The sequence below is a fragment of the Ascaphus truei genome, chromosome 3 (genome assembly GCF_040206685.1).
Source record: "Ascaphus truei isolate aAscTru1 chromosome 3, aAscTru1.hap1, whole genome shotgun sequence".
In the NCBI taxonomy this organism is placed as follows: Eukaryota; Metazoa; Chordata; class Amphibia; order Anura; family Ascaphidae; genus Ascaphus; species Ascaphus truei.
The window spans coordinates 66,580,020-66,607,241 of NC_134485.1; the positions used below are offsets into that span (position 1 = coordinate 66,580,020).

Sequence of the window (27,222 nt, forward strand, 5' to 3'; positions counted from 1 at the left end):
ACAAATAATACACAACACATACAGGGAAGAAGCGCTTCAGACATAAAAGTAACATTTAGGAAAAAGAGTCCCTGCTACGAAGAGCTTACAATCTAATTGGGAAGTGCCAGCTTACAGTCACAGGTTCCCTTTACTGAACATCCACGTGATCTATGTATCTTTTAGTTAAGTTACTTCCATTCTTCCCTCCTGTCCTGCCCAGAGACACTCAGCCACGGGCTGTGACACACCGAGGAGTCACCGTGATACTGTGCTCGGGAAATCACACGCCAGGCAGCACTGCTGCAGAGCAATGAACCCTCCGGCGCTGCAGGGGTTAAGAGCGGGTGTGGCTTGGTGACGGGATGACCATTCTGCGCATGCGCAGCTCGGGGAACACACACAGACACACACAGCCCGGTGAGCTGCTCGCGCGCTGGGGTCGGTTGACAGGCAGCGGTTGGTGATAACGCCTCGGAGGCGGATAACCGGCGGCCCTTCTGTGTGGGATACCCCCGTTACCCGACCCCCTCTCCCCGGAATAATGACAGCCCGGCCGCCGCCACCCTCCAGCTCCTAAATGGCTCTGGTAACGGTGCAGAGATCCCCCACCCCCAGCACCACCTCCAGCCCCTGCGTGTCGGTGAGTGACGGTGACTTCTCTCCCCCCCCCCAGGTCTTCCTGTCAGTGCGGCTGCCAGAGAGTGTCCGCCGGTGCCTGACTGCGCATGCGCAGAGCTGCTGCCTCGCCATCCTTTCCAGGCCTGTCACATAGGGAGCTGCACGGGGCGGTGGGACAATGTGCGAGCCATTATCTTATTGTAAGGGGCATTCATTCATTGGAGATGTAGTATCCCTCCTAAAGCTGAGCGTTCAGTCCCCCCCTCAAAGAGCTATAAACCATTTATCACACTGCATTGCAGGTTGATTTCACTATGACTGTGATGAGGGCTCCATAGGGTGCCATCTATTTGTAGGGTTACTCAGGCACTTGGCCTTGTGTCCCCCATTGAGGTATACGGTATATTAGCATTGTTACAGGCAGATCAGTTCAGGATGTTGTGACCAAGGTCTGTCTGTCTATGATGAGGGCCGTGTCACGTCTCATAATGACCCTACTGTGGAGTACCCCAAGTTGTGTGCAGTATCTAGCATTTAGCAGATTAGGTTGGATTTAATACCCCAACTCGGGGGTCTCTGATGTCCTAACGTGACAGGCACCTGGCGGAGATTGCCTGAGGAGATCTCAGCAGAGTGAATGAGGAAGCACAATTTGATCCTGTATGGAAGCTGTGCTCCTGAATAGGTCACTTCCCATATACCGGTCTTGTGTTTACTTTTGCAGACCACTCTTTTACACTCCAAACATTAAAGGGAGGTTTTTTTAATTTATTTTTTTATTACCACATTGGGACTTTTTATTGGACCTAGCGACTTGTTTTCACTCTCTGAGAGAATCCTTTTAATTAACCCCATGACTACCATTGCATTGCAGTCTCTGGCAGCCATGGGGTTAAGCTCCCCTGCTACCTCAATTCTTTTTCCTTGCTGCAGCATATTTGACTCTGTGGTTCTCCATTAATTCAGCTTGTGCTTTGCTTTGACATGTTCTTCTTTCCGATGTGACACAGATTTTGGTGGGCTGTTATTTCCTTGTATGTATGTAGGTATATCTTTTATATAGCGCTATCCGGGTACATAGCGCTAAACAGCAGCAATACACGTGCATAATATAACACAATGGGAATAGGCGCTTCAGACATGACAGTAACAATAGCAAATGGAGCCCCTGCCCTAAAGAATTTACAATCTAAGTGGTAATTAGGGAGGCTTTACAGAGACAGTAGGAGGGTGTTATGGTGAGTGCGTCTGCAAGGGGTCAAGGTCTCTAGGATGCCATCAATATAATCACACTAAGGCTTTTACAGATAAGTCGAGAAAGAATATGTTGGGAATCCACCCGTGTCTGGCTTGAATGTGGTGTATAATTCTTTTAAATTCAATGTCTAATTGCTAAAACATTTCGCAGATTTTAATCCGTACAGTATATAAATGAGCGTTTTTGTTGAGATGCTCAGAACAAAGGAGCAAGCTGATGAGTTGTACAATTAGGAAATATGAGCATGTACTCCTCTGATAAAGTAGTTGTCGCATGGAGCCGTCTCAACACAGTGGGTAGGAGCAAATACAGTAAAGGGATTGACAAATGCATGTGTTAGTCTCAATGGAATAGTAAATATAGGGCGTATAGCTTGATGGGGACCACGTTTGCAAAGTAACTGTTGAACACGACCAAATAGTCCTCATTTTGCTGAAGATGTTTGTGTTCTTGGAAAACGATGAAAAATCTTTTTAGATGTTATAATATAAAAGCTTAAGGAGTGGCTCGGTGAGTAAAGGCATTGACACTGAAAATAATGACAGAGCTTGAAGCAAGGGAACTTGGTTCAAATCCTGGTGTCAACTTGTGACATTGGGCAAGTCACTTTTATCTCCTTGTGCCTCAGGCACCAAAAACATAGATTGTAAGCTGGGCAGGGACTGTGTCTGTAAAATTCCTATGTGCTGCTTGTGAAGCACTTTGAGTCCCATTGGGAGAAAAGTATTACGCTGTATATGAAAATAATGTTATTATTATTAGAAGTCAGGATTGTTTATATAACCGCTTTTATGTCATTGACTTTTTGCCATTGTAAACATCTGCGCCACTATAGAAGTGAGCAGTGCATTGTAGAGATGGACATTACAGCAATGAATAAGACCTTTCCCATTCACCCCCCCCCCCTTTATTTATAGATGCATATGCGTGTTATTTATGCATTGAAGAAAGAGAGCATATTTGTCAGTTTTCCTGTAGGTCACTAGATCTGAAAAGCACTTCTAAACGAGGCTCTGCATTGTTCTGCAGTGAATTACTTCCCACACAATTGCCCCATCTGGCATGCTCATTTCATTTTCCTCACCATGTTGGCATCCATCCTGGTTAGATGAGGCCTAAGTGGTGAAACGTGTGCAGAACAGTAAGAGGTTGGCCATTTATCACGATTTTCAACCTCATTCTAATGCCCCACCTTTGTAAAGAAGCACCAGTAAATAAAAGATGACCAGCAAAACAATTCAGTAACAAAGTGCTTCTTTGTGTGTGCAATTTATATATGGAATCTATTGTTGGGAAGGTACCCTGGGGACTCATTTATTTATTTTTCTGCTTAGTTGTAAATGTACAGGTTGCGATCACTTACATTGCTATTCATGTAGACAGGATCCCAGAGAGCATTAACATTATGAGCAGCTGTTTGTGTTCAGAAAATGAATTTGCAATTTGGGGGACAACTGCTAGTCTATCCATTTTGTTTACTTCCTTATGAAACACACACACACACACACACACACACACACACACACACACACACACACACACACACACACACACACACTGTATGCAGTGAGTGTATATTTGTATGAATATCAGTGTTCTATTTGTAAGAGCATAAAATATGGTAATTGCAATGGTGCAATCCACTACTACTTTCTATTGCTTTAACCTATACACTCCTGTATTAGTAATGCATGCCTCTGTCTTGCAAGTATCTATCATCAGAGTATCAATCCAAGGGAATTCTTGTTGTCTAGGATTTGGAGATAGGGAGGGGAAAGATGAGTTGTAATAATATAGTGAGCAACGTATTCTAGCATTGCCTTAATAACCAAGCACTTGTAGTAAATAGATTAGTACAGTGTAAGATGTCCTAAGTATTCAGTAGAGAGAAGCAAATTGGTCAACATTCAATCTGCAAATTATTTGCAGCGTTTCACACAAAATTAAATTAGCAGACAAATATTCGAATGCAAAGAGGTAAAACATTTGAGCGAATATATGCAATTTGACCTGCGGTCTCAATTCGATTCGACCTGAAATTCGATTTGCACAGAAATTCGAGACTCCGAATCTTATTTTACTAGAGGTCGAAGTGCTTTATATATCCCTTCAAACAATACGTGGAGAAACGCCCATACTTGACAAGCAGCACACCTGGGATATATGCTAACAGGAGTCATTTAAATATAGATTGCCAGAGGTATTGCATATATTCAAAGAAAGCTAGTTACTGTAAATGTCACTTTTTTTTTTAAAAACAAAGCCGCAGCAAAGTTGAATGTTGGCGAAAATGTTGCACGTCTCTAGTGATCAGAGCTTTTGTGGATGTGACAGGAAAGAAAATCTAAAAATAATTTACTCTAGCAATATGTTTGGTGCGTTGATGCGCATGGAAAGGTATTTGGCTGCATTACCAGTCTCCCAGAATGTGGACAATAGCAAGTGCAGGTTCACATTTTCCCCTCCTTCAAAATACAATCTGGCAATGTAATACATCTAACCAATTCACTTTATTCTCTTGGCTCCTCTTCAGTTTGTTATCCTTGTCTGATGCAGACTGTGAATCCGTAGCGACTTGCTTCTGTAAGTCCGTGCAGTGGTTTTATTTACTCTACAGAATGTTTTAAATAGATCAAAATAAATAGTTTTAAAATAGATCAAAACAGTAAATATTATTGTGTTAGACACATTTTCAAGTTTTATTTTTTTTAGAATGAAGACTCCACTTATTGCTTATGTTGATCCCTAAATAAGAAGTATTTAGATGGTGGGCTCGTAATTAGTAATTTCTTGGTCACTGTTCACTTTGACTCATACACCAGCTCTCCACCACTGCAGAAGTGGGCCAATCTTGCTGTTTCTGTTTTCAACCAAGCACTTCTTAGCTACTGTAATTTTGCCTTTGCAAAAATGTTGTATACAGTATTTATTTACCACGGTGCGTCATCCACTTACTTGGCCAAAGAGAGAATTGTTCACTGTATTATGGTTTCCTGACCCGTTCTCATGGCAGTAGGCATTGCATCCTCCAGCTGAAAGTAGGAAAGGAACAAAGTCAAAGACCTCACTTCCCATACAGTACAAGACCCTATCCTGCTTGCACCTCAGTCTGTTTCTGTCTTCCCTACCTGAGGGCTATGTTTTGTTGGGGCTGAACTTCCCCGACTGCCAGTGCAGTAGATCCGGAGGGTTTCTTTCTGCCTCTCTCCCCTCTGTAGCTCCTGTGTCTGTTTCTTGGAGGGGAAGGATACTTGACTGATCCAGGTTGATGCCTCAAAGCGCTCTGGTGCATTGCAGGATATTGGTGGACAGTTTTATCCAGGCTGTAAAGCAGCCCTGTACCCCTTTGGAAATGTGTCATCAGGGGAGAGACACATTCTCGTGCATCTGCTCACTTGCTTTCCCGTTTGATTATGGCAGTCTGGTGTGCGTGCTTAGACATAGTTCTGTGCTATGTTATTAGTGTGCTCATGCTATGCGTCATGTCACGAACCCCCAAATCTGGAAGATATCTATTAATGCACGGTAGTATGTCGCTTTCAAACTCATGTTGTTACCACTGGTATTTGGTTAAAGCAGGTACAGGCATACCCCGCATTAACGTACGCAATGGGACCGGAGCATGTATGTAAAGCGAAAATGTACTTAAAGTGAAGCACTACCTTTTTCCCACTAATCGATGCATGTACTGTACTGCAATCATCATATATGTGCATAACTGATCTAAATAACACATGTGTAACAGGCTCTATAGTCTCCCCGCTTGCGCACAGCTTCGGTACAGGTAGGGAGCCGGTATTGCTGTTCAGGACGTGCTGACAGACGCATGCGTGAGCTGCCATTTGCCTATTGAGAGATATGTACTTACTCGCGAGTGTACTTAAAGTGAATGTCCTTAAACCGGGGTATGCCTGTATTCTTTTGGACTATATCTTCTGCAAGCATTGCTGCTTCCATAATGGAGCAAGCTGCTAGAAAAGTGACACTTTTTCTAAGCCTTCTGGGTAAGTCTAGATACAAACAAAAAGTATGTTTGGGGAAAAGCGAGTGCTTGCAGGGGATTTACCAAGTAGGATTTAGTTTTGCATTCCTGCAACCAGAGGAGCAATTTGAATGATGGAATAAGAGTAAGTAAAGGTGAAAGATAGACAGTGCTCACGAGAAGGCAAAAACCTTTTTAGTTCATAAAGTTATAAGATTAATTATATTAATAGACTGGACACAACCAGATTAAGAAAATTGCGGCCCAATGAGGTTTCACAGGATATACCCTTTTCCTGTGAGGAAGACTAGGGATGTACCGCCAAGGGTGAATGCCCTCATTTCCAGAGTTGGAAGGACAACTACAGTTAGGTCCGGAAATAATTGGACACTGATACAATTTTCATAATTTTGGCTCTGTACGCCACCACAATGGGTTTGAAATGAAACAACCGAGATGCAATAGAAGCGCAGACTTTCAGCTCTAATTCAAGGTTGAACAAAAATATCGTATGAAACATTTAGGAATTGCAACCATTTTCATACACAGTCCCCTTATTTCTGGGGCTCAAATGTAATTGGACAAATTACCACAATCATAAAAAAAATGTTCATTTTTAATACTTTGTCGAGAATTCTTTGCAGGCAATGACTGCATGAAGTCTGGAACGCATGGACATCACCAAACGCTGGGTTTCCTCCTTTTGTGATGCTTTGCCAGGCCTTTACTGCAGCTGTCTTCAGTTGTTGTTTGTTCGTGGGTCTCTCTGCCTTTAAGTTTTGTCTTCAGCAAGTGAAATGCATGCTCGATCGGGTTGAGATCAGGTCATTGACTCGGCCATTGCAGAATATTCCACTTCTTTGCCTTAAAAAAAAAAAACACCTGGGTTGCTTTCACAGTATGTTTTGGGTCATTGTCCATCGGTAAAGTGAAGCGCCGTCCAATCAACTTCGCTGAATCTGAGCAGACAATATATCCCTATTCACTTCAGAATCCATCCGGCTCATTGTGTCTTCTGTCACATCATCAATAAACACTATTGACCCAGTGCCATTGTAAGCCATGCATGCCCATGCCATCACACTGCCTCCACCGTGTTTTACAGATGATGTGTTATGCTTCGGATCATGAGCCGCTCCAAGCCTTCTCCATACTTTTTTCTTCCCATCATTCTGGTACAGGTTGATCTTAGTTTCATCTGTCCAAAGAATGCAGTTCCAGAACTGGGCTGGCTTTTTTTTAGATATTGTTTGGCAAAGTCTAATCTGGCCTTTCTATTCTTGAGGCTTATGAATGGTTTGCACCTTGTGGTGAACCCTCTGTATTTGCTCTTGTGAAGTCTTCTCTTTATGGTAGACTTGGATAATGATATGCCTACCTCCTGGAGAGTGTTCTTCACTTGGCTGGATGTTGTGAAGGGGTTTTCTTTACCATGGAAAGAATCCTACGATCATCCACCACTGTTGTCTTCCGTGGACGTCCAGGCCTTTTTGTGTTGCAGAGCTCACAAGTGGTTAAAATAAAGGACAGAACATAGAACAGAGACAATGCTACTTCCAATGACACAAATACACAATAAAGTGTGTATCTATATATTTAGTTACTCTGTGGCAGATCTGTTTTTACATGCACTGAATAAACAACCTTTTTTTCTAATTGCGTTTGGACACATTTGATTGTTCCCCGACAGTGAGCTGTGAACCGCCCAAACCTACACTTTTTTCTTATCTGATTATCCGGCTGGAGCACGCTCTGTAGCGCACCTGATCTACTTCCTATTTGCAGTGCTTGAGGATTGAACTCGACGGGTCAAAATTGTGAGTACTTACTCTCTGCGGGGTTATGGGGCTGTGTATGAGACGCCAGGATGCGTGAGGGTAGTGGCGGAGATTCACTGAGGTGGGCCGATCATATGGTTCCGTGCAGGGAACACGGCATCACGGTTAGCTTGTCTCCTTACCACATTGTGGCCCCGTCCTGATGCTGAGTCTCGTGTACACAGTCCTACTCCACTGTTCATACTTTCATGATTCAGGACATTAATCAAGTAGCGCTTATATTATTGTATCATTATCTTCATTGTGGACATTGTAGAATCTATTTGCACTATTTGGGGCATCGGTATTTTGGAGATTACTCTGCTTGTTTTTCTTTAAAGAAGCAATCCTGCAAAACATGTTATGTATTTTTTTTGCAGGATTGGCTCTTTAAAGGTCTTGTTTTTAAAAAAAGCTTTGATGCGCTTTAAATAGGCATCATGATTGTTTCGTAAATATACACTAATTGCATTGCTTTACTCTGGATAAGTATTACTACTTATTTGCTTATAACAGCAAGTGTCGCAATGAGTAATTTTTTTTTTAAATATCACTTTTAGGTTACTACATTTCTTAAAACTGGCCTTATTGGAAGTATATGCAGTAAATAGTAAAAAAAAAAAAATATTCTTTGGGGATTTTTTTTGAAACCCAAAATATATAATCATGCAGCAAATAATGTTAAATAAATAGATAAATAATGAATTGTTCAGTTACGGGGAGAGAACAACAATCTGTCTTCTTTGCATTAGCACAATTGCACCTTTTTAAAGACATTGCTTTCAGATAAGAGATTCTGGCCGTTATACATTATTCATTAATACAATGCAGTTGAACCCTATTCCTCTCTCCTGACCTTAGTCCTCTGATTGCTTCACTGCTAAATGGAAGGGAGTGGGTTTTAACAGATGAGAAACTGAAACCTTTTGTTTTAGAGCCGCTGAGCTTTTGAAAAACTGTAGAAAATTGCATTTACGTGTTAGACCATTTTTTCCAAATATTTATCCAACTGTGTGGTGACTATTGCGATATGAAGAACTTGTACAAATATGTTATGGAAGATGGTGCATATTTACAATGTAGCGTTATTCACAGGAATTGGACTAAAATATGTTATTTTAGATATTGCTTGAAGCGTGGCCCACTTTGCTGGTATTGCTAACGGCTTTGTTAAGTAAAATATTTCCTCTTTTTTTTAATGAGTTATTTTTTCAAGCTGGTGGAGGGGCTAATGATGGTCGCTTCACGTGCTAAATATCCCTTTAGCACCACCTTAAAAGCTCTAAGGCATCCTTGGTTTTACTGGGGAAGTTCCGTTCTGTTCACAAAACCAGAGACCAGCAAAACATTTTTTTCAATGCTTTGCTATTCCATCTGGCAGTGAAGGGATTTAAAAAATGTAATCATCCTTAAAAGACTGTCCCACAGCTGCAAAATGCTCCAATGCTTAAAAGCATTTACATGTGCATTACGAACATGGAATCTTCTACATGTATGTACTGTGCATTTACCCAATTCCAGGCCATGCTTTATCCACAATTACTTTTATACACCAGAACTGCTTTCTTCTTTAACAAACACACACAGCCCCTGTAAGTTCAGAACCCAAATACACCACGTGTGTGTGTGTGTGTCAAAAAGAGTGCTACTAGGATTGTGACTTCATGTACAGAACAAAAGACAAAAAGCCTCAGTGCTACATCTAGCTTGACATATAGTTCAATATTTATCTGTTTATCTTCTCATAAAGCAAGGGTCATTTAGTACAATTCTTTGGCCAAAGCATTTTAAGCCTACAACCACGTCACAGTATGACCCATCTGTTAAGACCTACAGATGGGCCATACTGTGACATGTTTGTAGGTTTAAAATGCTTTGGCAAAAGATTTTAACTAAATAACCCTTGCTTATGAGAAGATATACAGATAAATATTGAACTATATATAATGTCCTGTTGGATGTAGCACTGAGGCCTTTAATTCTTTGGCACAAAAACCCAGGAAGACTACAAGCAAAATTACTGTGGGCTACTTGTGCTAAAGTGGCATGATACAAAGTTGGGTACTCATGTCAAATCTAAACCTCAAGTCTCCTCAATGCAACAAGAACTGAACTATCCGATGGTACAATTTGTATTGTGAATCACTTAAATGTTAATTGTTTGTAGGGATACCATTTAAACGTATTAATAAAATACTGCACATGTATTTAAAAAAATTATTTGTGATAAAAAAAAAATACTATACAGACTGCGAGGAAGAGGTTTACTAAGTGAATTGTAAGGCTATGATGACCACTACTAAAGTTAGAGGGGACCACGTGTATAGTGAAGCTTCTGGATTCTAGATGCTACATTTTGTACCAAGTTGATATGACCTGATGTTTAAAAGATCCTTTACATGATAAAAGCCCAACAGACATTCTATGAATGGGGTAATGGGTTGGATAGGCACCTTTAAATAAGCTCCAAAAACAGAACGATGGTATACTGTAGATCAGGGGTCTCTAAACTCAGTCCTCCAGGGCCGCCAACAGGCCGGCTTTTATGGCTATCCCTGTTTCTACACAGGTGTCTCAGTCAAAGACTGAGCCACTGATTGAGCCACCTGTGCTGAAACAGGGATATCCATAAAAGCTGGCCTGTTGGCGGCTCGTGAGGATTGAATTTGGAGACCCCTGGTATAGATAAATCTATCAAAAATCATCAAAGTGGTTTGATTGACTAAAGAAATAGCAAATGTCTGCAGACTTTTACAAGAAACTCTACTCCTACACGCATACACACACACACACACACACACACACACACACACACACACACACACACACACACACACACACACACTTTAAAGAACAAATATCTAGACACATGGGATATTTTATGTTTTTCTGGATCCCAAATGGCGCTTCTGGAAAAAGAAACGGAATTACGTGAAGTCACACAAGCTATTAAACAACTTAAAACTTCAGAATGGCCTATAATGTTTTAATCCAAAATTTCCTCCATCTCAACTGCATGAGTGATTTAAAAAAATCCATAATCTAAGACATATAGAGAGGGAGAGATTCTTTATCACCTCAAGACCTATTTCTATATCTGCAAATCAAACCCTGGATTAACTCCACTTCGTAATAACCTAAAGAAGCCCACCGCTCAGCTAGAAATGTAAATGTCTTAGAGCAGTGGTGCTCAAGCCCCCCAACAGGTCAGGTTTTCGGGATATCCCAGCTTCAGCACAGGTGGCTCAATTGGAGGCTCAATCGAAGTCTGCTGAAGCAGGGACTGTGAGACACTTGTGCTGAAGCAGGGATATCCTGAATATCTGACCTGTTGAGGGGCTTGGGGACTGGAGTTGAGCACCCCTGGCTTAGTGGGTGTGCCTAAAGGAAGGTTAAGAGCAGAAAATACCCACGGGGTGGGAGTGGGGGGGGGCGCGGCGCTGAGGTGGACGATGTCCCTTACTCGTAACCACTAATACGCTGCAGTAATTGCTAATGATATAGCCGATAATGGGTCAAAATGCCCCCCCCCCATTAACGCCACTTCAGATAGAAGCGCTATCAGTGGGCATCTTAAATGTGTGGCATCTTTCCGATGTAAGAATAAATAAAAATCAAAGTGAGAGGTGTTATATATTGCCAGTATAACTTACTAATAAATCCATTGTTCTTTGCCAGGAAGCAAGACATTGGTTCTGAAATTGTTGACGAAGCATGGGACAGAATTTGAAATAACACAGCTACCACTTCTGCATCTGGTACCACTAGAGAGGTTCAATATAAGGGGTTTCTTAGGGGTACTACGTTCTTGCTAGGGCTATAATTACTTAAAATGTGTCTAACCTAAGTTGGAAACATTTGTGGCTATAAAGGTTCTTTCATATATGGACAAGAACAAGAACATGCTTAAAAAAAAATATGGGGGGATTTCCCTACTATTCAGTTATAATCAAAATAAGTTAGGGATTCTCAATAGGAAGATATGGGATAAATAATTCTACTTGAACCTAAAATCCTTCTCTTAAATGACTTGCGTAACAATTGATCTAATAATATTAAGACCCTTGTTACCCTTATGCTATATGCAGCCAAACTGAACCTCTCCTTTCATTGGAAGCTCACCAATTAACTCCAGGTATGGCACATTAGTAGCCAAGGAGGAAACCTTTATGTACACAAACACAGATCATCGCCACTTCTTCAAACATGTATTTTTTGCATTTTCTTTCTCTATAATATATAAAGAATTGTTTGTTCCTGGCTTTAATATTCTAAGTTTCTATATAGGAATAATGGACGTGACTCGGCTTCATACTCAATGTACTGTTCTTTACTATTTTGTTTTTCTTTTTTCATTTTATAATAACATTAGGCAATTGTACACAAATGTTTCTTATAAAAAATGCAAAAATCAATACAATACTTAAAGAAAAAAAAAGGTGCGTTGCAGATTATGGCTCGCCAGTTTCTTGATTCTATGCTACGTTACTCTTAATCTTGATCTTAAAGTCTCCTCCTTTTTTATTGTTTGCAGTATGGGATCCTCTGAGCTGAACCGTCCTATTTCCAGCTCAGAGGATCCCCAGGATCTGCAGATCACCGGTAAAGGTATCGGACCTACTTCCTGATGTTTTTAAATCTCCTGCGTCACGTGGGCCAATAGGAAGTCTGTTGCATCTGCGTCATGCAGGAGATTGAAATTGCCATTTTGTTGCCTATTTAGGGGGGGGGGGGCGGAAAAGCCGGTACCTTGACCAGTGCGGCTCAGCTCCGGGGTTACCATCCTGTAAAAAGAAAATGTACAGCCGGGGGTTGCTGCCTTAATTATTGATACATTGATTAAAAACCGGAAAGAAGAAAATGTTACGGTCAAATCGGCAAGTCATAAAGACTCAAATATGGCTTATCGCAGTGCTGGTTTGTATCTGTGACTATTTTATTTGAATAGAATGTACCCTTTTCTTGCCGGAGTTCTGCAACATACAGTATTTTACAACAATAAACTTTTTTTCATTAAATATATTAATGCCTTACAGATCCCTTTCCAGGTTCAAAAAGGTTAATTTTTGCATGATCCGTTTGGGGGTAATGATAGGAAAATAGGGATATAAGGCAACGTTACTGCTATGTGATCATTTTGAGCATATCTCCCTCTGTACTGTTACTTGTATCTTGCATAATGCAGGCGATTCTTCTATGTAAATGCAAATATGCCTAAAAAGGGTTAAATGCTTCAGGAATGAATGCAAAAAGCGTGAGAAAGGAGTTCCTGCCCTGGGGAATGTACATTGGTGCTGTGTGAATCCTAAGATCATTTTTAGGAGCATAGTGCTCCTGTTTTGATTTGTTTTTTCTTGTTTAATTCATATCCCTGACAGTTTAAATACCATATTGTGAATGTGAGTGGTGGATGCAGTAAGGCTGTTTATGGCATGATTAGTTTATATAAATCATACTGCAGTCTATGGTTTTGTATTAATGTGTAGGATGGAATAAAACGGTATTTGCTATTTTGATAGGCTGTCATCCTTGTGCACTAGGCACATGTATCAAATCTTTCATGTCTCCATAACCAAAAGCATTGGAGTGTTTTTTTTTTTCAAACTTTTCTCCAGGACCAATACAGCTTCTAGAACTAGGATACTTACCTAATCTCTTTTGTGATGAGACTGTTTCTAACCAGTTGTCTATAGAGGTAAATTGGTGATTTGTTGTTGCGTGGTTTAACGCCTTGAATGCTGGAGAGTAGGCGGTATTACATGACCATGTTGCGATCATGACTTGCATGTGCCGTGCTGGCCCTTATGATGTACGTTGCATGTCAATAGGGCACTCGGGAGGTTAAACTAATGCCTCTTTTATTAGCAAAGAGGTAGAGATATCAAATTATTAGATACGGTTTAGAATTAAACAGGCCCACAGAAAAATAGAAACCAAACTTTTTTTTTTTTTTTTTTTACCAAGATGCATACAAGTGGAAATGGTACATTAAGCATACAAGTAAAACATTTACTTTTATGGTGAATGAGACCAAGTACATAAAGTTAAAAATAAAAAACAAAAAACTACATTTTTTGGGTCACCTATTAGTTTGCATAACAGGTACTGTAGCTCGACTACATCCAGTAATACTATAAATGTTTTGTAGAAATTCATTGCTGTACATCAGGGTTTTTCAATTGGCGGTCAGCGGGCCAAACTTTACAACTGGAACAATCTACCGGAGACTCTCAAAGCCGGCATCGGTCTAAATTCTTTCAAAACTAAAGCCGTCTCACATTTTAATCTGGTCTGTAGGTGTTACATACGCCTATAACATATATAATCTCTTACTGTGTGTGTGTGTGTGTGTGTATATCTATATTATATATTATACCACTGTTCATTTAATATAACCATTTATTGTCATCATAACTCTATGCCCAGGGCATACTTGAAAACGAGCGGTAACTCTCAATGTATTACTTCATGATAAAACAAAAAGTGAATCCCTGCGCTTCTCCGCTTCTCCCTTTGGGATAGCAGTCAATGGGGAATATATATATGTATGTATGTGTATAGTGTAAATAGCTATAAGAAAAAAGGAGACTTTTGGTATACATCCTTTGATCAAATAATGCCAAGCCTGCTAACCACGTCAAGGTAAGTCACATTATTGCAGGTCCCTTGACGTGGTTAACAGGCTTGGCATTATTTGATCAAAGGATGTATACCAAAAGTCTCCTTTTTTCTTATAGGTATTTACACCATACATATATATGTATTCCCCATTGACTGCTATCCCAAAGGGAGAAGTGCAGGGATTCACTTTTTGTTTTGCACATTTGTATGGCCAAATCCTTCACTAGCTGCATGCTGCTCACATGGAGAAGCGCAGTGATTTATATTTGTTTTACTTCATGGTAACACATTTTATAAATAATATGTGGGCTGCGTAAGGCCTCAAGTGGCCTTTGCACTGTCTGCACATGCTACTTGCAGAGCAGTTTTTCACACTGCAATTCATGTGTTACAGGTGTTATAAATGCTAGCAAAATGTTGAATCATATTTTTATTACAGGAAGAGTGTAGAGCAATATCCATAATCAAGTGTTCTACATGACAAGTTGAAATATTGAGAATAGTATAACTTAAGCAGAACTTTTTACAGTAACCGCTATGCACAACGTTACAATCATAGATATAAACGTATTCCTAACTATATAACCTAACTATGTCTTGAATATTCTGCCAGTTTTACATTCCTTTTTAATCTTTTTTGAACTTTAATAAAAATTCTCTTAAAGAGAGGTAGCAAGGAAACAAATTCAATAAATCGAAATATTTCCACGTTTCTTCTGATAATGGGATGTATGAGGTGTCCGAGTTACCCGAAACAGGGACGTGGGATAGAACCTGTCTATCGGGGATCTATATTAACCTTCTCTCTCTTTTCCTTTTGTTTCTGTACAGTACTCATCTGTATAATAATGTTTACATCTTTAAATATATCAAAAATTACATTAAAATGGCCCTTCTATGCCAATATTTTATTGGGATCTGAACCTGTTACAAAACTAGTTGTTGAGCTCTGATGTACATTTGTTTTGTTTTTGTACGGTGTTTGTGTATGTGATCTTTGTGTACTGCTTGCACACAAGCAACCTATTGAATAGCCTTCAATTATTCACATTGAATTTGAATCCTTGTCGGCAACAATGATCATTTAGTCCAGTGCTCTGCTAAACTGGTTCTCAAGGCTGCCTTGTTTGGAGCAGTTGACTGGAGCTGCTTTGAGTTACTGCGTATGCAGACAATTAGAGGAGTCATCAGATGTAATGATTAAACGGCAGCAGTCATTTCTAAAATTGTGTCCTTGTATTAGAACGTGATCACATCTGAACCACCGTTTTTACAATGTGGTCTTGCTCACAAGGGACGTCTATCAAAGTTCCCCGCAACGCTTACGGAGTAGTTGAACCAAACCAATAGTAAACTTATTTAGTTTAGGAGCACCTTGAACTAGTTTAAAGCATCCAATATGGCCCAGGAATGTCTCGTTGTAGTGTGGCCACCAGTAAGTATTAAACAACCCAGCTGCTGATAGGTTGATGGGCAGTATTCACTTGCTGCACTTGACCACACTATAAATCCCACAGGAAGCATCCCACAGTCCTTGTAGTTGACTTGGGCTGATGACAAGCGTTTCCTTTGCTTGAACATCTCCACCACTCTACATCACTTATGTTTTTGCTCTGTTCATTTCTACATTAAATGATTAGTGCCCCTCTAAATGCATGGCAATGCTACTTTTATGTACCATCCACCTTTTGATTGCGGACATTCACCTATGCCGTGAATGCGCTGCGTCCTTAATCACACATTCAAATTTGTAAATCCAATAAAGCTGTCACTATACATGTATTAATTATACTTGCAGTAACGGCCAAATATGTTGCTCAAGAAGTTTCAAAGAATGCTTCATGCCAAGCAGTAGCTCTCTTGGCTTCTCTCCTGGTTTTTCCTTTCTATACATGGAGTCAGACCCCAGGCTTGCCAGGAAAACATGCATTGTTTTCTGTTGGCTGCTATGTTTTCTTGGTTCTTTCTACTTCTTCCTTACCATTCCAGTTCTTTAACATTCTAGAAATACCAAGATGTCTGTTTTTGCTATTTAAAACCACGCCCCCCCCCCTCTACAATTGTTTTCTATTGTGTTGTAAACAAGTATGTATATCTTTTTTTTTTTTTTTTTTTTTTTTTTTTAATATATATTTGTGAGGCAGGTTTAAGGTTAGTCAGTATTAAATCAGAAGGTTAACACCATTAGCAGGGTAAGAGGTGACAGGGAGGCGTGGGTGAGATCAGGTGTGTGTATATGTCTGGGTTAAGGATTAGGGGAGATCCCCAGCAGCAGGAAGGAGTAGGAAGAGGGTGTGAATAGAGGATTTGTGGGGGTGCTTTTTATTGAGGGGTAAGGACGTTGTTTGGAAAGAGGTGTATAAATAATGGTGCAGTGTATGGGCACAGGAATAGGTGGAGGGGAGGAGGGATGAAGAAATGTGGATATGAGGGGACTGGGGAAGTTGGAGAGAACAGAAACATTTACAAGGGAATGAGAAGACATTAAACAGAAAAAGCAATAGGGAGGGCATAGTGAGATCTAGGAGAAGAGACAAAACCAGGTATTGGAGGATAGGAAGAGTACAAATGATCAGAGCATTTAGAAAGTCAAGTTCTCACAGAGTTGTTGTTGTGCAGAGTCCAGATCTTCATGTATTCTTTGTCTCCAATTCTAACTCCACAGACACTTTTTATATGTGACTTGGGTTCTAAATGTAAAAATGTCACTTGTATATTTTAGCCCAAATTGGTAGGATTGCAGGATCTTTTCTTTTGTTTTCCATATTTGTAAGACCAAAGTAAATAAATAAATATATATATATATAATATAATATATTCTAGTTGAAAGTAAGAGCAGGGGAGAAACAAGCAGACTTTTCTAATTTGCTTGGGATGCAATATAAATATCGACTAGTGGTGCGCTTTAACATTATTTCCCAGCATGTCTTCTTATCACTGTGATTTGAAAGGGTTCAGTTGTATGAAACTGTGCCGCTCATGCTGTTCCAAAGAAAGTCAATCCGGCACTCGCCGATAAATCGGAATAAATAACATACAGCACTATATTTTGAAATCATAACCGTGTCTCCCGTCTCTCTCCTGTCTCTCTCTCTCTCCTCTTGTATCTCTCCCCACTCTGGTCTTTCTCCTCTTGTCTCTTTCTCTTCCTCCCCCCCTCTTTCTCCTCCCCCCCCTCTTTCTCCTCCCCCCTCTCTCTTCCCCCCCCTCTTCTCTCCCCTTCTTAATTCCTCATTTGCATGCTCTGCCATTAAAAATAACGCTGATATCGGCCATGTCAAAAGCCCAGTATCACTGCTTGTGATATTACTTTATTTATATTGCCCCCCCCCCCCTTTTTTTTTTTTTTAATTTATCGACCATTAGTGAATGCACCCTCACTTTGCTAGTTCTTTACATACAGTCTATTACCAATCTAGCAATCCAGTTATGCAGTTAGAGGGATCCGCGTTTCATGGTGGCTTACATCAGGAGGGAATGTAAAAAAAATAAATTTGAAACTTTTTGCAAAACCTGTATTGCTTTCACATATCTTTTTCTAATATCCTCTCTGGAAAAGGTGGATGGTTGAATTCCAACTTGGATGCTGCACAGGAGATATTTGTAGTAAATGAGTCTGCTGTGGTTGGCATTGAATCCGCAATGCTGCATAAAGTGATACAATTCTTTGGCTTTATTCCTAATCTCCTCTTTGACCTCTGGTTCTTACTGAGAATCTTCATAGTTTGCTATGACTGATCGCATTAGCCTATTGTTCGGGTCGTTTCCTTAACGTTAGCAGTGGGTTCAGTTTGTGAAAAAGATGCCGGACATATGCAAAATAGCCCAAAGCATCCGTTTGGGCTTTTTTTCCGGCCGCAAAGTCTGTTTTTTCCCCCCCATTTGCTGCTAGTGAGTGAGGCAACACATTGCAACATGAAGAGCTTATGCACACTTATCAGAAAGCCAAATACCAGGCAACACACAGTTCTCCAGTGCTAGCATTTGGCTCCTGTTGTTAAGCAACAGTTCCACTTGGCAAAATACACTGGATTTTAAATCCAATTAAAGCCCCAACTATATCCCTTTTTATTATTATTATCTATAATAATAATATTATGAACTGAGAAGCTGATCCATTTTTTAGCTCCAGTTCTTGAAAGCAAAGCAATCTTCTTTGCCTTTTTTTCTTTTCGATTTATAAACTTCTCGGAGCTGGGACCTCATTAACTGTTTCATTATGTTTTAAATAAGTTGTATGTACTTTGTGTTCTTATCCTTACTCTCACATTGTACTGAACTGCAGAATATGTCGACACCCTATAAATTAAAAGTGAATGATTTATAATTTTAGGGAAATCCATATGTTCCCTAGCCAGCCAAAAAAATAACAGTGTTTGGGGCCTGGATGTCACCACTTTGTATTGACCCAGGCACTTGATTGTCCATTTCCAGTGTCCGTGAATCATGAAGCTATTGTGAAAAGTTACTTTAAAGGTGCAGTTTCCCCTGAACAACATACATTGCAGTTGCAATAAAGTGGTAGCGTGCATATATTGCCCAATATATTTAATCATTGAAGATATGTCTACGTTTTCATAATTAAACCCAAAGGTCTAATTTCAAACCGCTACGGGCTAGTGTGTTGTGCATGCCATAGGAGCGATGGCACATTTACAGTAATAATGACTGCGTTCACATTGTTCAGCATTGGGAATTCTCCCCATCACAACAGTATTGCTATAGAATTACAATGTCTGCAAAGGAAGAATCTACTGAAACTGGAAAAAACAAAACACTTTGTTGGCAATAAATTGGGTCTAGTAACGGGAACTGTACTTTTGATGGCATTCTGGTGTCTGACACCTGTAAATTGGACTGTTTAAAGGAAGTGTCAGTGGGCTTTTGAAACAGTGGAGAAGCCGTTGGTGCTGCAGCAATATTTTTGATGTAGTAAGCACTATATCTGCAAAATATGATGTACTGTTAATGAATATGAAGGAGAAAATGTATTGTTTATTTACATTCATAGTGTAAATATAGACGTCAGTGTTTGAGTCTACTGCATTGACGTAGGTAAGGAAAGATCTTGTGTAACCATTTAAATGGCAGGAAATTATGTTTAACTGAAGGTGTTGGGTAACAGACTCCAAACCAGGGTGAGTCATCAGGCACACCTATTACCAGTGCTTATACATACAATGATACTACTTTTATGGCATGTACTGTAAATTTAGAAACGCTGACAGATTATATTGTTTTGTTTTTGTAGGGGTGTCTCTTTAACCCAAATAAAAAGTTCATGCACACAAAGACAATCAAAACCACATACCATCTAAGTCAATTTCTCACATTATGGGGCATTGCTAGTGTGGCTTGTGGATCTCTACACATAATGTTGTAACTGGCTGTGTTTTCCATCTATGTTAAAGGATTAATCTCACATAGCCATTACCTCCTCAGCACTCTTCTATCCTATCTATCCACTTTCATCCTGCACACTTACATTCTTTTGATATAAACAGATGGTTCCCTGCTTATGAAGAAATAGAAATCTTGATGTGCACACTTTCTTCTGGGCCTGTTAAAGATGTAAGAGCAGTAGAAAATTTTGGCAGTGGGCACTCTCGCAACTTTGTGATGCAGGGATAAAGGATCTGGTACAGGTACAGGTGACATGAGGATTCGGCCGCATGACGATACTCGAAGAAAAGCGGCAAGCCCTGTCGCACTTCAGATGATGCTCACCGCTGATTGACCCACCTGTGCTGGGGCAGGGATATCCTTAATACCTGACCTGTTTGGGTTCCCTGAGGACTGGAGTTGGGAAACACTGGTCTATTGTAATAAGAGTAGCAGATCACAGATTTATGTAGTGTTTATTTCCTCGGTGATCTGCACGGTCATTAAGCTTATGAAGTGTGTAGTTTTGAATCTGAAAGTGCTTTTGCTTCTGCATCTCAAGTCACTGTCAGAAGTCATTAAACGTTACAGGAGGAATGGCCTTGTGGTGGGGAGCAGGGTTCAGTCTAAGATATTTGCTCGCAGCCTTTTCGCCGCAATTTATCCTGCTGCCGAAAACTGCCGCCTCCGTCCACTTTGCGCACTAAGGTAAGTGCTGTACCATAAAACCCCCATGCCCTTACCCTAAAACCCTGAAATTAACTTCCTACCTTAAACAGTACTTAAACTTACCTTAGAAGCGGGCGGTGGTGACATGGTGAGTCGTAGCGAAGTGCTGGCGGCCATTCGACGCGGCCAAACGGATGCCACCAAATGTCTCATTCCGGCAGGGTTGGCCACTGAAGTAAAAGACTTTTCTTTAATACTAGTACGAGTTTGCAGGTCACATAGTCTCACTGTGTTTCTGGTACTAAATATTTGGTCTCTTATGTATTGTCTTACTTGACTTTCCTAGCATAATGTGTTCAACATGCTTCAATATTCCTTTTTTTTTCCCCCTGTAGAAATGTTGGGTTAAAAAATAATTTTTCTTATTTGTTACTGTTTACAAAGAATGATTTTTTTCCCCCCTGAAGCTTTGGAGATATGAAGCAATGTATCAATATCACACCCCTTTCTCTAGAATGCAGTGCAATGGTTTTCTTTTTGCATCTTGCATTTGTGCAAAGGTTTGAAACCTTTTTGATTCTTACATGCAATACTTCCCATTGCATAACAAAGCGCTAAACCGCTGCTTCAAAAACCACTCCCCATATCGCTCAATGATTTGAAGCAAAGTTTATGCAAAGCACCATGTGGTCACAGAGCTGAAATCCCAGACATTCTAGCACTAATGATTAGGTTGTTAAGCTTTAATTGTACAGTAGTATCATAAACTTTACTGGTGTTCTGGTGTAGCACTACTTTATGGCAACATACAGTGGCGAGAAAAAGTTTGTGAATCCCTTAAGATTTTCACATAGTTCAAACTTAAAATGTTGTTAGATCTTAGTCCTAATAATAGATGAAGATAACCTGATCAAACAAATGACACAAAAACATGATACTTTTTTCAACATCTATTTATCCACAAATAATTCAACATTCAATATCCATGTGTGAAGACGTATGTGAACCCTTAGATTCAGTACCTGGTGGCACCCGCTTGAGCAGCAATGACTTCAACTAAGCATTTCCTGTAACTGCTGGTCAATCTCTCACATCAGTTTTGAGGCAATTTGGCCCATTCCTCCTTACAGAACTGCTTCAACTCGGTGACAGTTGAGGGCTTCCTTGCATGGACCGCTCTCTTCAGGTCCTGCCACAACTTTGGGTTGGGGTTTAGATCTGGACTCTGACAAGGCAATTCTAAAACACGGAATTTCTTCTTCTGCAGCCATTTTTTTGTCGATCTGCTTGTATGTTTAGGAGCATTGTGTTGCTCCATGATCCACTTTCATTTTAGCTCATGGCCTGATATGCTCCTCTAGAATCTTCTGATAAAATACAGAATTCATGGTTGTATCGATGGCAAGCCGTCCAGGTACTGAGGCAGCAAAGCAGCCCCAAAACTCCCACTCCCACAACCATGCTTGACGGTTGGGATGGGGTTCTTCTGTTCGAACGCAGTGTTTAGTTTTCGCCAAACATAAAGTTTCTCATTGAGGACAAAGTTCTACCTTTGACGCCTCTGTCCAGAGAGCATTGTTCTAGAAGTCTTGTGGATCATCTCTGTGCTCTTTGGCGAACTCCAGATGGGCAGCAATGTTCTTTTTAGAGAGCAGTGGTTTCCTCCTGACTATCCTTCCATGAACACCATTCTTGTTCAGTCTTTTTCTGATAGTTGATTCATGAATACTCACATTAGCCAAGGCGAAAATGGCCTGCAGGTCCTTGTATGTTACTCTGGGGTTCTTTGTGACTTCCTGTATGATTTTCTGGTTTGTTCTTAGAGAGATTTTTGTTAGGTCGACTTCTTCATTTGTAGACTGACAGTCTACTATCCGTCTGACAGTGGAGTGGTGGAGCCCCAAATCCTTAGAAATGGTTTTGTACCCCTTTCTAGATTGATGAGCATCAATAGCTGCTTTTCTGAGGTCTTCAGAGATTTATTTTGATCGTGATATGACGTGCTTCAACACACCTGTATGGTGAAAACCAAACTCACAAAGTTTCTGATCTTTATATTTATTTTATTTATTTGTAAAATGTTTTACCAGGAAGTAATACATTGTTACCTCTCGTTTTCAAGTATGTCTTGGGCATAGAGTTATGATGACAAATACATGGTTACAAATACATAGTTACATTAGTGTACAGGGTATACATTATATACAAGACATTGCATGTACAGTTAAAGATAATATATGTTATAGGCGTATGTAACAGTTACAGACAAGATTCAAATGTGAGACGACTTTAGGTTTGAAAGAACGTAGACTGGTGATTGTTCCAGATTTGGGGTGCACGGTAAGAATATAGGATGGGGCCTCCCAAACTCACACCTGAATATCTACCTAATTATTTAAACACCTGATTCTAATTATCCCCTTCAATTTAGCGGGTGAAACCAGGGTTTCACTTACTTTGGCATATACCCTGACTCATAATTACTAATTGTTTATCTAATTCATTATTTTGTTTAGAAAGAAAGGAAATTTCCGTAATTATCATAAGGGTTCACAAACTTTTTCTTGCCACTGTAAGGCTGCGCTTATAGTGCCGTCGACAGCAACGTGACATCTCGTCAAAACAAATGCATTGCTCTTATAGTAAGCGCGACGCTCGGTCGTGATAGCTGGATGTCATCACTATTGATTTTTTCAGCGACCGCAGCGTGACCGCGTCGTCTGCACTAAAAGCGTAGCCTAAGGCCGCGCTTATATTGACGGCGCCCGAAAACAAATACATTGCTGCCGCGTGCGCTTATAGTGCACGTGACGACGACAAGCGAAAATCTGAAGCCGGCAAAATGTGATTTTTCAAGAGCCGGAATAAATCAAATTGCCGGAATCCCGCGAGACCGCCGCCTGGCGAAACATAACTTTCGCCGGTGGCGACGGGTGACGTCACCCGCCGTGTCGTCGTTGCCACCGACGGCACTAGAAGCACAGCCCAAGACTCCTGTAGTCCCCTGTGCCCCATGTAGTGAATTTGTGTCGGAATGACCCAAAAGGTAACAGACTGTGAAAGCGGAGTACTGCAAAGCACAGAGAAAATGGCTACATTCTGTCACCGAGCGAACACATTTCCAATGTTTTTAAATGTATATAATTGTCACCAGTAAATGATTATTGCAGTGCAACCTTATCCTTCCCCAATGCAGCTGTGCTCAGCCTTTTGCTTGCTATTGCTTTTCGTAAGTGGTTGTTGCTGTTAAAGCTTTCAATCTGTGATGTATTAAGTGGCTTTCAGATATGAAGTTATAGAAAGATAAGATTGATTCTCATTATTTTCTGGTTTTCGTATCTTAAACAAGCAAAGATATCTTTTTGCATGCTTTGTTTTACTGTTTATAGCTGCTAACTAATTGAAATACAAGCAGTTTCTATTCAGACAGGCGCTGTCCATCTAAGCAGCCTCTTTATCTCTTGCTAAATCATTAGTGCCAGCTCTTGTAGAGCACATCAGTTCCTGGACTCTTGACTCGCCCATTATGGAAAGATGTAGAAAATGAGCAGTTATAGATTTCTGACTGACGTAATGGAAAAATAGAGTATTAAGCTCCAGTGAATGACCAAACATAAATACATGACCGTATCAAATCTACCTGGGTGATAAAAACAGCATGTTGATGGTGGGTTTTGCATGGCTGAGTGCTGAATGCTGCACTGTATGTATTTATGCATATCTTTATATAGTGCCACATATATACTGTAGTGTACATAGCGCTTCATTGCATTAAAACGTGACATAATGGCAAGAAGCGCTTCAGACATAAAAGTAACATTAGGTAAAGGGAATCCCTGCCCTGCAGAGCTTACAATCTAAGTGTATATAATACATATCAATTGGTTTAATTTGAAAATCTTAATTGTGGCATTTTTTGTTGTTGTCCTGGCTAGTAAGCTTGTGTAATTGCTACAAGAAGTCCCACCATTGTGGGGTAGTTAAATGAACAGAGGTAGAGAAGAAGGTGGTGTTTGCAAACGGTCATACAGGCTGTGCAGGGAGACAGCCACGAGCATTGTGGGAGGTGTACATTGCTGCATGGACTTTTCACGTCAGAGACTATTGTTTTTAACCAGATTTTTCCCCCCAAGGACACAAAAAAGTATTTTTAGAACTTTTTCTTGCCACTTGTACCTTTTTTCTTAAATATATATTAAGAATTTAGTCCGAATTGCAGTTTTGTCGCCAGGTTTTTGATTGCTGCATTGTTTATTTACATTGTCAATTATTTTCATAAAACGTGCATATTTCTTCCAATTAAATAAAAATAATGTAATTTAAAAGTGAAATTGATTGGCATTCAATGCAGCAATTGTATTGTAAGTGGAAAGGTTATCCATGACTTCATTACAACTAACTGCTTTTAAGATTTTGACTCTGTTAAGATTTTACTGAAATGTGTCAGTGACAGTCTGGTTATCCATAGTTGTGCAAAATGTGGTGTCTATTAGAAGCAGAATGTTTTATAATAAATAAATATGCAAATTGGCCAAAACTGTGAATTGATTCTCATAGAAAAATAATGTTGCTATTAAAGTGTTACGGTATACTCTGGTCTAATGGCATTTGCAAACTACCCATAACTTTCTAAATATGTATGTACAGTATGTATAAAACAAAAAGGGAAAGCGCGGGCTCCATAGAGTAAATAGTATAGGTTTAATTCCACACAAACTAAAATCAGTTCACTCACAAGCTTCAGATAGGACATGCGCATCGGGTATGTATGTATGCATATGTGTGTTTTATTTTATTTTATTTTTAACAGTTAATTGTGAAAATGTTCATAAATTATAGCGGTGAAAGGTGAGGGAAACAAAACAATAATAGGGATAAGGGAACGGAGGATGAGTGGGTGGAGCATGGTACAAGTCATATATGTTTCTATTTGATCATAAATTCACAATTCAGATTTACATATTAACATGATCAAATTTCGATATATTGTGTAGATTCCCAACAGAGCCAAATCTCACAGAATTTATAAAAAGATCCATTTAACAAACTTGTGAGATGTTCCGTAAGATTAACTTCTTTTCATTTTTGACAAGAGTCATTGGTGGAGGTTGTTCCTTTTTCCAGAAGTTGGCTACTGTATAGTGTATCTTGGTGGCTGATAGTAAGTGTGAAGTCAATATTTGGTAACGTTTAGGTATGTTTTTGGATATTTTTGATAAAATAATGCAGCAAATTGATCTATTGAAATTGTTTGTGTTAGTTCTTCAATCAAAAATCTGGGACAAAGTTTTTGAAATGTTGGGGCAAGACCCCAATGGGCATCGTACCAACCTCACCACATCCTCTCCAACATCTATTGGAATATTGCTGCCCCCCTCTTCCTTCTGAACCGCAGTGTCAAGTGACGCCCCGGACATCACCAACGTGACATCGCACGGCCACACATTGCCATGGTAACGCAGCGTCATGATGTCATTTGATGCTGTGACGTCGCCTTGCCATGGCAATGAGACACAGTGTGACATCATGTTAAAGGCGGCCGCAACAGCTAGGCAACTTCCCATCTGGCCCGATAGGCCAGAGAGCGAGGCAAAAGTATATGGGGGCGGACATTTTTGCCGCCCCCCAAATTTTGCCGACCTAGGCCCAAGCCTAACTGGTTTAATGGGAAATCCGCCACTGGTCTCACATTTTAATCTGGTCTGTAACTGTTACATACGCCCATAACATATATTGTAATGACATGAAATGTCTGTAAATGTAACGTGTAACGATGTATTGTCATTAGTCTGTGCCCAGGACATACTTGAAAATGAGAGGTAATTCAATGCATTACTTCCTGGTAAAACATTAGATAAATAAATATGCACTGCCGCTGAATATAAGGCGGTGGTGAGGAAGCACTGGAGGGTGTTACAGGGACTCGCACACAAGTTCTAGTCTGCTACAATTGCCACTGATCCACTCGGTGTAGTGTGGCTCAATAAAACGCAACTGAGATTTATCAAGGCATATGCCCTGCCGTTATTGCAATCTGCTCACTAACTGGTCACAGTGGTGATGCACCTATTCACCAACAGCTACTGTCTACTGGTTTCGGCGGCAGTACTCCGTTGCACACACGAGGAGCCGTCCACTTACTGTTAAAGCGCGATCTATACCTCTGATACTTCGGCATACTTTGCTACACGGAGTGGATTAGTAGCAATTGTAGCTGACTAGACCTTGTCAGCTTAGCTACTTACTAACGTGCTATCCCTGTATATTTTGACTTTTTGTATTTTTGGTTTGTGTCCTTTATATTTTATTTAGTCGATAGGACCTCATTTAAAACAGTTTTTATTACACACTAAATATTACTGACAATCATTACCTTTCATTTGGGACGTTCTGACATTCCATCAATAGTGAACCACTGCAATCATTGCACTGATTAACCCCTCATCCTCCACCGGCCCATAACCCCTCAACCAGTGTTTGTACATTAAAATAGCGAGTGCAGGTATTTTTTTTTTTTTCCCTCTTTGCCTACTCTGCACCTCTGGAGTGATGCTCTGGTCTAGATACCCTGAGGAAAGAAGGTGGCCATAATTGGTACAGTATGCTGCTCACCCCCCGTGACAATCAATGTGCTTCCCTGGGAACACAGCACTCGTTTTGTATAGACAGACACAAATAGATACCCAGATTCACTTGAGTTTACAAGATTACTACATAGATGACCCAAAAGCCTCTCCTAAATCAGTTTCACCCTTCAGCTTTCTCATACAGTGCTATTTCTCAATGTTCAAGCTCTCCAGTCGTGATAGGCAGTAACTTGACCTAATGTCCTCTGCTGTCTCTGACTATTGTGGGGGTTTCTGCATCACTGCATTCAAGATTGCAAAGAGGCC

At 40.2% G+C, this 27,222-nt stretch overlaps 1 protein-coding gene across 4 annotated transcripts in view; it reads left to right on the plus strand.

Annotated features, from left to right (window-relative positions):
* Window positions 1-364: 364 nt before the first annotated feature.
* Window positions 365-27,222, plus strand: part of SSH2 (slingshot protein phosphatase 2) — a 227,903-nt gene continuing 201,045 nt past the window's right edge. For all 4 annotated transcript variants that reach the window (XM_075594229.1, XM_075594231.1, XM_075594232.1 and 1 more), the window contains exon 1: window positions 365-622. In XM_075594229.1, the coding sequence (XP_075450344.1) occupies window positions 560-622 (63 nt within the window). In that variant the 5' untranslated portion in view covers window positions 365-559. The remainder of the gene's footprint in view (window positions 623-27,222) is intronic.